Genomic DNA, 11,489 nt, shown 5'->3' with positions numbered 1-11,489 from the left:
TGTGAACTTTTGATTTCAGCATCAAAGCGATGGAAATCCCTCTGGATAGTGAACCTGTCGGTATGGTTATGTGAAGTGCTGCAGACTTTATATAAATAATAATAATAGAAGTTTAGATGTACAAAAAAATGTTTCCAGCAGACAGAGTCAGCACAGAAGGACAGCAGATAAATGGACATGAGTTGGTGTTTGCTAATTTTCAGTTGTGTCCGCACTGGCGATCTGCTCGGTGTGTAAATAAAATATATAATCTGTACAGAATTAATAGAAAATAACGATTTTAAAGACCTGCCTGAACAGCTGTGGGTTGTTGACGGCCGGTTTCTCTGTCACAAAAAAGTCTAAATATGAAATCACGACTTTTACTGAAGAGAGGACGACGCCTTGGCTAGCTTTTTGATATGTTTGTGTATGTGTGTGTGGTTGTGAGTGAGAGAGTGAGAACGCAAGGTATGACTGTGTGTGTGTGTTTGTGTGTGTGAATGTAGGGTCGGTCCTGGTGAATTTCTTCTGAGGAACAGAGGGATCAGCCAACACATACACACACACACATGCACACACACTCAGTCTCTTCCCATGAGATTAAATTCAGTCTTCTTCATTTATCACTTTCTGTTCCTTTTGTAACGATATGACTTGTTTGTTTGGTGTGTGCGTGTGTTAGCCCTCTGTTCCGTCTTTACGTTCTCTGGCTGTGATTGGCCCACCGTTTCGACTGTTATCTGAATTTCCGTTTCTTTTCTTTGATTTGTGTTTTTTTTTTTTTCATTGCCTCTTGGGACTGCTAATAAAATGATTGTTGAAAGTGAAACTTGACACGGCTTCTCCTTTCTCTGGTAGTCTGTGTTTTCACCGTAAAAAAAAACTTTATTACAAATGACACAAACACAGATACCAAACAGTCATTCTCTGCAAGAGATATGTTGTTACATAATAAGTATCACTTTTTTTACAGAGCTCCTGGAGTCCCAAAAAAAAAAAGAATAGTGTGCACAATCTTTTTTTTTTTTTTGCTTTTTGGGACTTCAGGAGCTCCGTACCTTTTTTTTAAACATTTTTCTTTTCTTTTTTCTTTTAAAAAAAATCCATATTACAGGGAATAAAAAACGAATGAGCAAAGTGAAAAAAGTTGCATGAAATAAGACAGCAAGACTTAACTCTAACGCAATACAATGACGGTGATAAAGGTTATACATACTCTGGCTTAGTAACAATCAGCTCAATGGGGCGATTGGTTTGAACTTTAAGATAATCCATAAAGGGTTTCCATGTTTCTTCAAATTCATCAGAGGAGCCATGTTTTTTGTAAGTCACTGTTTTTTTTTTTTACGTAAGTGCTTTATACGTGTAAACTAGCTGGGGGGATGATGAGACTTCCATTGGAGAAAGATCAGCCTCATTGCTAACAGAGTTACAAATTATTGTATTTTCTCTAACTATGCCTAAAACATCTGTGGGATCAAGCTGAACTGCCATTCTGAAATCGTCAGATAGTGTTTGGAGGATTGCGCTCCAAACAGTGAACAATTAGAGCAAAGCCATTTTAACATAAAATGCATGTGTCCTTGTTATATTGAAGATCTTAATTCAAAGAGCATTCTTCATAAAAAGAAGTTAAAGGAGAAAAAGGTAAATGTCTGTTTTACTGAACATTGAAACAGAGGAAAGGGAAGGTCCCACAGCAGTTTTTGGTCTCAGATTTCAGTGTAAAAGCCAACATTTTTAACAACAATGGAGCAGATTCACATTTGCAAGCTGGAGCAATGAAGTGAATGTTCATTATTTTCATTTCATGAAAAATCATTTGAGTTTAACAGTGCTGTAATATGACCTTAGGTTGTGTAAGCTTTGCACAGATATTAAAGATCTTCTTACATTAAAGCAAGTACAAACTTGTACTTTTGACCTACTTTTCTAAAAAGAAGAATTGAAACTTTCATACTTCTACTGAAGTTAAAAAAAGAGAAAGTGCGCACGTCTCTGTCAAATTTTTCGGACTCTTCAGTATCGGTTCTCCTAAATCCTTTATCTGTGGATTTCTTCCTTCTGTACAGAATTAACCTCAAAGAATAAAATCCACACTGAGGAAATACTTCAGAACATGAAACCTTTTTTAGTTTCTCGCTCATGAGCAGGGAGACAGAAAATACAACATTATGTTACCATCTTCAGGAGTTTTGTCTGAGGGTAAATGAAAGTCCAGTTAATACTTAGCACAAGTACACGACGGAGTCAACCCAACCGAGCCAAAACCCTGGGTAGACGGGCTCAGTGAAGGTGGTGTGGAAGGTGTGGAGGAGGGTCGATGTACCACAGCTGATCCTAAAGAAGGACAGTGTCCCCGAGGACCAGTCCAGATAGACTCCCACTTTATTGAAGTTTGGAGGGATGTTCACAGCAGTGCATATGTTGTTGTGCCAGATCTTGTACCCGTCATTGGTGAAGTAAAGTCCCCAGGAACAGTCATTTTTGCCTAACCAGCAGTCCAGACCCTCTCCTTTCCTGCACATCCTTTTGTAGGCCACTCCAATGAAAGCCCTCCCACACCACTCTGTCTCCCAGTAGCAGCGTTCTGCCAGTCCCTCCTTGCACAGCACCTGTGTCCAGAAGTCGAACCTTTCTGGGTGATCGGGATATTTGTTGCTTGTCCAGCGCGTCGCTTTCCTGTTTTCCTCCTCCAGAAGAAGATCTTTGTGTGCTGTGTTTGGGTCCAGGGCGAGTCTTTTGGTATCTGAGGAGAACATCGAGAACTTCAGTCAATATTTCGTAATACGGAAGCCCTAAGCTGACAGGCATCCTTACATTTTACTAACTCTGTTTTCCTGTAATAACATGTCATTTCCAGGTTTTTGTCGACTTTATCCACAGCTGCTAAATCACAAAGCAAACAGGAATAGGCTTAACTTAAATTAACCCGTAAAAATGGGAAAACTAGGTTTATTAACCCTGGGATAACGGGAAAAGTAAGTTGAGATCTCAAGAAAACAACTTTAATCAACTTGTTACTATGGAAAACCCCAGAGTTATCTTAGAAAAATGAGATAAATAAGCCGAGATCTTTAGAGAGAAGACACCCAACAAATGACTTTATCACGTGAAAAGTAAAATAAAATCTATGGATGCATGTCTGCTTTGGGCTTCCATAATATAATATGTTATGTAGTCTCCAAATAAAGGGTGACTTACATTTCTTTGGACTTGGCTGACTCCTGGATTCGCCACACTCCTCCACACTGTAACACAACCAATTGTAAAGCACATGACTTAAATTAATCACTTTGTATTTCTACAATGGTAACAACATAACTTTGAACCTTTCCTTTCATACAATAACAACAATTTCTACGTGAACATCTCAGGAATACTCTCCTCTCTCTCCCCAACAGTACCAAAGGTTTGCAGCACCAGATCACGTCATAACATGACGCAACTGATATGACAACAGAAAGCACAAAAAGTATTATTTAATTGAGCTAATCCATCTAAACAGTGTAACAGACATCAGGGGAATACTTTGCCTACTGACTTAACAACTGGAAGCCATTTTGGTTTGGTTAGCTAACATTAATTAATTAACATTAACATGGGCAGCTGTGGCTCAGTTGGTAGAGTCCTTGCCTCTCAACCAGAAGGTCAAGGGTTCGATCCCTAGCTGGGCAACATGTCTGATGTGTCCTTGGGCAAGACACTTAACCTGGAGTTGCTCCCTCTGCTTCGGTGGCGGTGTATGAATGGGATTAGTTACTTTGCAAAATAATTAGGAGATTTAGTTTTTCCAACTTCAACAAAGAAAGAAGATAGAAAACATTAATGTTGCTTTCACACATGCTCAAAACTCCTAAAAACTTCAGCTTCAACTTCGCTTCGACTTTGGCCTGATTTTTTTCCTGCCGGCCCCCTGGGTAATTTTGCTGCGTGAAGCTGGGGTGAGCAAATGTGAGAACACAGCAGGAAATATTCAGGAAAAATTCACTGAACGCAAGTGGGAGGTGTGATGAAATCTACGTGTGCGAACATAGTTTTTTTTTATTATAAAGTTTAGTCATAAAAAACCTTTTTGATCTCCTAAGTAAACTTAATAGGTCTCAGTGGCGGAAACACCAAAGTATGCAATCACCCAAAATATATCTTTAATATCTTTACTGCAATATGTTTTTTTGGTTTTTTTAGAGATTTATTTTTGGGCTTTTTGTGCCTTTAATGGAGAGATAGAACAGTGGATAGAGTCGGAAACCAGGGAGAGAGAGTGGGGAACGACATGCGGGAGGGAGGCCACGGGCGGGATGCGAGCCCGGGCCGCCCACTTGAGACGACAGCCTCAATGCATGGGGCGCGCGCCCTAACCATTGCGCCACCAGCGCACCCCGTTTAATCATTGGCTGATATCTTTTAGTGCCAATGTATCTACAAGCTAGTTTCATGTGGCTTATTTCGCACTGGCTGGCTCTAATGTCTGCACTACCGCTACCTGAGTTTCTTCAGGCTGCATTGTGGGTCGGCTTCCAGAGCAGACAGCAGCTCCAGACCCGAGTTTCCTGGGTGGTTGTAGCTCAGGTCGAGCTCTCTCAGTCTGGATGAGTTCAAAGCAGATACCAAGAAAGTGCAGCCTTCTTCAGTCACTCTGCAAAGGGACAAACTATAAAACAGAAAACAAAACGTCTTCTTACAGATCTTCAAGGCAACCACAGCTACTTACTCTGCATGTTGGGCACTGCACTGTAGCATGCTGTTAAATAATTCATCTGACATGAGAATTCACTCACCTGAGTATTTCCAGTTTACAGTGAGGACTTTCCAGTCCACCAGAGAGCTTTTGGACTCCTTTATCCAGAAAGTCATTATCAGAGAGGTCCAATTCTTTCAGCTGGCAAAAAGCTGAGCTGATAACTGAGGCCAGGTGATCAGAGCTGACGTCCGTTAAGTTGCAGCTCCTCAGTCTTAAACAGAAAATATGAAAAACCGTGCTTAGACATTGTTACTAAATACATTTCTGACTTGATTAGGAAAGGATAGAAGCTGTTGTGGTGAAACCTGAGTGTCTCCAGTTTGCTGTCCTTGAGTCCAACAGAGAGCAGCACTATGCCTCTATCTGTCAGCTTGTTGTTACTCAGGTCCAGCTCTCTGAGTTTGGATGAGCTGATGGCATTCCCCAGGGTTGTACAGCAGTTTGCAGTGAGGTTACATGCATTCAGGCTACGGTAGAAAAAAACCAGGATGAGAAATGTGAATTGTAGCGTAAAGAAATTACCCTTTCCTTTGATAATAAGACTTACTGCATTCTACCTGCACAGAGTTTGAGCTTAGCTAATGCTACTTTGAAGCGTTGTCACATTCTTCATGTTCAAAAGGCAATGGGACTTTGCTGAAGTATGTTAAGAGGCTTCTTTGGAACCGATGAAGCCTTGCGGATGAGAGGCGAAATGCCTCACAGAAGTCCAGTTGCATTAACTTTGAATTACCATGACCTGGATGACTGAGAACTTTTAAAAGAGGCTGTGTAACACGCTACAGAATATTAATATATTACCAACACATTGACAGACAACCCATCAGGCTCTGGAATAAAACAATAAATCGAGATTAAAACCCCATTCAGACACACTTCCTTAAAACCTCAGCCCCCCCCTTCTTCTTGCCACACTTCCCCCACCAACTTCCTTCCTGTTTCACCAGCAAGTGTCTCTGAAACGGAGGGCTGCAGATAAGTGCTTCTTAACATCTTTTAACAAGAAGTGACAATATGCATCTCTAAGACTGATTGGGTTGATATCGTGTTTGTCTTTTTAGGCCAAAGACAATCTTGGAAAGTCTGGTTTTTCTCCTTCTGTTGTACTCTTTCGACGACACTCCATTATTATACCCCTAGTCCCTGAGTGGGTGGGTCAATCTCTCTTCCCCCGAGTGGTGGCAGGACCAACAGGGAGGGGTTCATGTGAAAAAACATGCATGAAACACGTCTGAGCCTCTGAGTGACATATAAACAAGCTCAAGGAAGTGCCGTCCCGTCCATGTGAACACAGAGCTCAGAACAACAAACCCAGAAGGAGTTTGACTTCAGGAACGCTTTACTACACAATATTCATCGGGAATATTTGATTTCTGCTATGTTAAAATGCAGAATGTGTCATTTATTTTATCATCCAGCTGGCTGTACAAGTGCCTGTGTGACATTTTGCCCACTTTGATTTAACTTAGAACTGACTTTGTTTTTGTTATTTATTTACAGAAAAAATATCAAGATATATATCGTGTACCGTAATCCAGCTAGAAAATATCGAGATGTGAATTACCGTCAACATCACCCAGCCCTAATCTCATTATTATTATTTATAACAAGATAGTAGTGCACATGGACACAGCAGCTCGCGGGTAATTGTTTATGTGTAATATTTCTGCTATATAATGCTTCTCACATTGCATCCTGTAGCTTGATAGATTTGCTTTTAATGTGTTTTTAATGTTCAAATGGTTTGACTCAGGGAACATTGTGTTGTTGTCCTGCAAACCAGTAAAATGACAATAAAGCTTCGTATCAGCATAGGGTCAACCAGGGGAGACATTTTGATAGCGCTGCCATCTAAATGTGACTCAATGCTCTTTCCCCACTCTGACAGCTGATATGGTTTCAAGATCAGTTCTCTGTGGAGCACTTACTTTGCCTTTTGTGCTGTTTTGACAACAGGAAGCAGCCTCAGAAGACCTTCTTCTGTCCTGGTGTAATTGCTCAGTTTGAAAACACTCAGCTCTTCTTCCGACGTCAGTAACACAAACACCAAAGTGGCCCACTGGGAAGGTGAGAGTTGGGCTTTGTTAAGACTGCCAGAGTGGAGGAAGCTCTGAATCTCCTCAATAAGAGAGTGATCGTTCAGCTCATTCAGACAGTGAAAGAGATTGAGGCATCTGTCTGGTGACGGACTCTCCCTGATCCTCTCTTTTATGTGTTTGAGGATCTCAGTTCTTGTCCTTTGGTTGGTTCTGTTGCTCGTCATTAGATGCTTCAACGGAGTCTGATTAGTTTCCAGAGACAAGCCCAGAAGGAAGCGCAGAAAGATGTCAAAATGTCCATTCTCGCACTGTATAGCCTTTTCCACGGCCTCCTTGTAGAGGATGAGCTCTGAAGAGCCTCTTGATAGGAATCGTCGCGCAGCAGACGACCTCTTGATCAAGGCGTTGGTGTTTTCGTTGTGGAACGTGAGAAAGACGTATAAAGCAGCAAAGAATTCCTGGACACTCAGGTGCACAAAGCAGAACATCTTCTCCTGGCACAGTGTCCGCTCCTCGTTGAAGATCTGGGTGTAGATTCCTGAAAACATGGATGCCTGTGTGACTTTGATACCATTCAGGATGAGGTCACTCTCGTAGAAGATCAAGTGGCCTTTCTCGAGCTCCTTGAAGGCGAGTTTACCTAATGACATGAGGTTAGTTCTCACGTTCTCTGTGTTCGACTCTTTTCTTCCGGACATCCTCTTCTTCATGTTGCCCTCATACAAGGACAAGAAGTGAATGTACATTTGAGTCAGAGTCCTTGGCGTGTCTTTGCTCTCTCCCGTCGCCAAATTCTTCTCAAGGACACTCGCCGCCATCCAGCAAAAGACCGGTATGTGGCACATGATGTGAAGACTCCTGCAGGATTTCACATGTTTGATCACCCTTTCTGCCAAGCTCGTGTCGCTTAATTTCCTCCTGAAGTACTCGTCTTTCTGGGGGTTGTTAAATCCTCGCACCTCAGTCACAAGATCAATGTGGTCAGGAGGGATCTGACCGGAAGCGGCCGGCCGAGATGTTATCCAGACAAGAGCAGCAGGAAGAAGTCTTCTCCGGATGAGGTTGGTCAGAAGAACGGAAATTGTGGTCGTCTGTGTCACATCGGTCACTATTTCAATTTTGTTGAAATCCAAAGACAGTCGGTTCTCGTCTAAACCATCCAGGATGAAAAGCATTTTGCGTTCACCGTATGTAAAGATTCCTGTGTCTTTCGTTTCAGGGTAAAGCACGCTAAGAAGTTCCACAAAGCTGCAGTTTTTCTTCTTCATCAGATTCAGCTCTCTGAAAGAGAGAGGAAACACAAAGTCCAGGTTGGTGTTTTCTTTTTCCTCAGCCCAGTCCAGAGTGAATTTATTGGTGGATACCGTTTTTCCGATGCCAGCGACTCCCCTTGTCAACACGGTTCTTCTGGGGAGACCTCGTTCCCCTTGAGGAACAAAGAGGTGACTGCAGTGGATCGATTTCTCCTGGGTCACATGTATCCTGGACACTGTCTCAATCTGTCTCACCTCATGCTCCTTATTGACTTCACCACTTCCTCCCTCAGTGATGTAGAGCTCCGTGTAGATCTCATTGAGAGGTATCTTGTTTGCCGCTGTTGTCATCCCATCCAGCAAGTGGCTGAAGTTCCCCATTAGGGTAGCTTTCAGCTTTTTTTTACATTCTTCGATCTTATTGTCTGAAGGAAAAAAAATGAATAAATATATCTCAAGGTTTTATATGTAAAGCTTTTTATTTTAAAAATCAATAAATATTTCTAAACGTAGTAATTGTACTCACTTTGGGGCTGTGGGGCAGAATCATTGTTGAATTCTTCTTTAGATTCTGCAACAACAACAAAAAAATCAATGAGATCAGTGGACGCCAAACCCTGGTTTTCATTTTCTAGCTCATGATATATTTGTACCTTTGCATGGTGAGTTGACATTGATGATTATGTCACGACTGATGGTGCCATGAAAGGAGGGAGCGATCAAAATGCTGTGACTCTGAGCAGAGTAGTTGGGACAGAAATTATGATCTTCAGTCTGAATAGAGGGAAGTGAGTCTAAGGGAAGCACAAACACAGAAAAAAGATTTTACACAAATACATTGCAGCTGGGGAAAAAAGATTACTTAATCCTGATTCAAAGACCTTTATTGTGTTTCTTAGATCAGTAACTTGCTAAACGCTTAAGTCTATGATCACAGTCTAGTAACTTAAAGTCTCCTTTGAACCCTTTTTTGATATTGGGGTTTTATTGGTTTTAATTTCATACCATACTAACTTTTTTTTATTTATTTTTTTATACAACAAATTGATATTTACCTTCAGGCACCTCACCTGTTTTAACAGCAAAGCTCCTGTGCTCCGAATCTGTCTCATCAACTCCCATGTTTGTCGACTGATACTCCACATAAATGGTCTCTATCTGTGTCTTCAACTCAAGGCATCGATATCATTCTCTCAAATGGAGAATGACTGTTCAGACGGATTCAAATTTAAAGAAAAATCACTACTTAAGTAATAACTTTGATTGCGAGTGGATTTACGCACACGCTGCAGCTGCTAATGAGCTGATTTTGATTTTAACACGTGTGTGTACTTTCCTCTTTCTTCCTTCCTGGGTGATGCTGAAGAAAACAGGAAGCTGGGTTTTTTTTTTGCAGAGCTGAGCATTATTTCAAGTCTCCTTGAATAAACCACAACAGTTTCATGTACTACATAATGAACTTATGTTTCAGATGTGCTGTGACAGCACAGTTTGATCTGTTTTACTGGAACATTACACAATGTGTTTTTTGTAAAATTTTGATTGATAGACTGATATCGAACACAACGTAAAAACTGTTTCTCCGTATCTTTTACTTTCTCAAGGTGGTTTGAAGGTTTTCACGTTTGTAAATCACTTTCAATTACAAAGACAATAGCCTGATTATGTCATAGTTTGCAGACACAAAAAGGTGTGAAATAGAAAAACCCAAGCATGACGTAAAAGTCAACATAAAAAGGTATAGCTTGTTAATAACAGACAACTTCACATTTGATAAAAAGATGTAACATTCCTGTTATGAAAAGCTGATAGAATAACAATATTTTGTAATACAGTGTGTGGATGTGATTTTAAAAAGCACATGCGGATATATTCATATTACAAAATAAGAAATATAAATATACAATAAAATTAATAGCCAAGCAAGAGGCTTTTTGTTAACTTGAGACAACATTTCCAGCATGGCAACCGCCATCAATGGGCTTCCAGAGACCCCCTGCAGTAACAGATGACATCACTCAGGCTTCTTCCATTAATATTTACAGTCTATGTGAAATCTTGCATTGAGCTCTCATCTGTAAGTATCAGGCTCAGTCAGCGTCGTGTTGACTCTTTTGACAATTTAAAGTGAATAAACAGATATTTCTGTAATTGACATTCTTAAAATACTGATTTCAAAGAGAGAGATTTAGGAGTTTCTACACAATCATTTGACAGAAAACTGAAAAATCTATCCCACTCAATCTTCTCCATGAATCTTTGCACATGGATAATCTCACAAAACAGTGGCAATCATTTCTTATTCATAAGGGATCAAGCACCACAGCGGTGAACTTTAATAGTCCTTGGGGATTTTACAGTTTCAGTTTCTACATGCTGCAGCTCTGCCTGTTGGACAGATGGTGGAGGTAGAGAATAGACTGTGCTAGGCTGTTTTATTCTCCCCATGCACAGACTATGCTGTCACTGAACTTTTTCATCGATAATTATTATACCCATATAACCACTGGCCCTTTTTTTTTGAAACCCTTCAAAATAATCATACTAATAGAATAGATCAACTTGGCTTCTGCGTTGCTTCCAGTGCATTAGACAATTAATTATTTCTATTTACTTTCAAAGAGAAAAAAAAAATGCTCAATACACTTCATTAAATTAATTGCAAAGTCGGTCCAGGAGTCACCCTCTGCATTTATCAAGCCAGCATACATGATAAACAGTGTTCTTGTACATTAACTAAACAGTCCTGAAGCTCATTCAGTTATCTTGATGCCAAACTGAACTTCATATTTAGAAGCTTCTGAAGTTTCTCTCATTTTGGTTTGAAAAGATGAAAACTTCCTGACCATATTAGATATCAGAGATTTCCACAGTTCATCCCCAACCCTTCATCGGTCTAGCCTTCCTAGCCAACATGATGTCCCCTCAAAGGGTTTGATATACTTCCTATTGGGCGTAAAGTGGGCCGGTTGTTGTTATTGCGTTGCATCTTCTTATATCTTTTACAACTTGAAATCATCAGAACTTCTCCTCATGTTTCTTCATATATTGTCACCTTCAGCAGTGCACATCACGATGTTCTTCATGATTCAGGTTTGTCTAAGCTCAAATCCTCAGAATAAAACCTTGATTCAAACTGTCCATGCTTCGTTTGATCCAGGAAGAACGGTTCCAACATGAGAGAACCGCTCAGGAGAAGTGAGGGTAAAGTGCCCGACTCAGAACTCTTTGTTAAAAATCCTCGGTAGGTTGACTGATCTCTCGTAGACTGAAACTTTAAAGTTACCATTACAAAAATTGTGTCCATTTTTAAACATGCTTTCCCAGGTTAAATTAAAGGATAGGTTCAGTGTTTCTTAATTATTCCTTTAAAGACACGCTTATGAATGTTGAAATCATTCATTCTGTTCATTTTGAAACAGATCAAAACTGATCTGAGAGAGTCCCTTTAAAAGAAGCCTGTTAATTTGC

General features: G+C 40.4%; 1 protein-coding gene across 2 annotated transcripts; it reads right to left on the bottom strand.

The window, feature by feature from the left end:
• Positions 1 to 733: 733 nt before the first annotated feature.
• Positions 734 to 9,346, bottom strand: LOC132955991 (NACHT, LRR and PYD domains-containing protein 3-like). 2 transcript variants are annotated; one of them, XM_061029121.1, is made up of 9 exons: positions 9,074 to 9,346; positions 8,672 to 8,812; positions 8,545 to 8,589; positions 6,655 to 8,443; positions 5,032 to 5,193; positions 4,764 to 4,937; positions 4,469 to 4,636; positions 3,187 to 3,233; positions 734 to 2,731 (listed from the first exon to the last, which is right to left on the bottom strand). In XM_061029121.1, exons 1-9 carry the CDS (start codon positions 9,138 to 9,140, stop codon positions 2,211 to 2,213), a joined length of 3,114 nt encoding a protein of 1,037 aa, XP_060885104.1. In that variant the 5' UTR covers positions 9,141 to 9,346; the 3' UTR covers positions 734 to 2,210. The 2 variants fall into 2 exon arrangements, with proteins under 2 accessions (XP_060885104.1, XP_060885105.1); XM_061029122.1 differs by having other exon boundaries at positions 9,089 to 9,346.
• Between the last annotated feature and the right edge of the window lie 2,143 nt (positions 9,347 to 11,489).

This window comes from Labrus mixtus, chromosome 21 (genome assembly GCF_963584025.1).
Source record: "Labrus mixtus chromosome 21, fLabMix1.1, whole genome shotgun sequence".
Classification (NCBI taxonomy): domain Eukaryota; kingdom Metazoa; phylum Chordata; class Actinopteri; order Labriformes; family Labridae; genus Labrus; species Labrus mixtus.
Note: the sequence above shows the minus strand (reverse complement) of the source record. Positions and strands in the feature narration are given on the sequence as shown.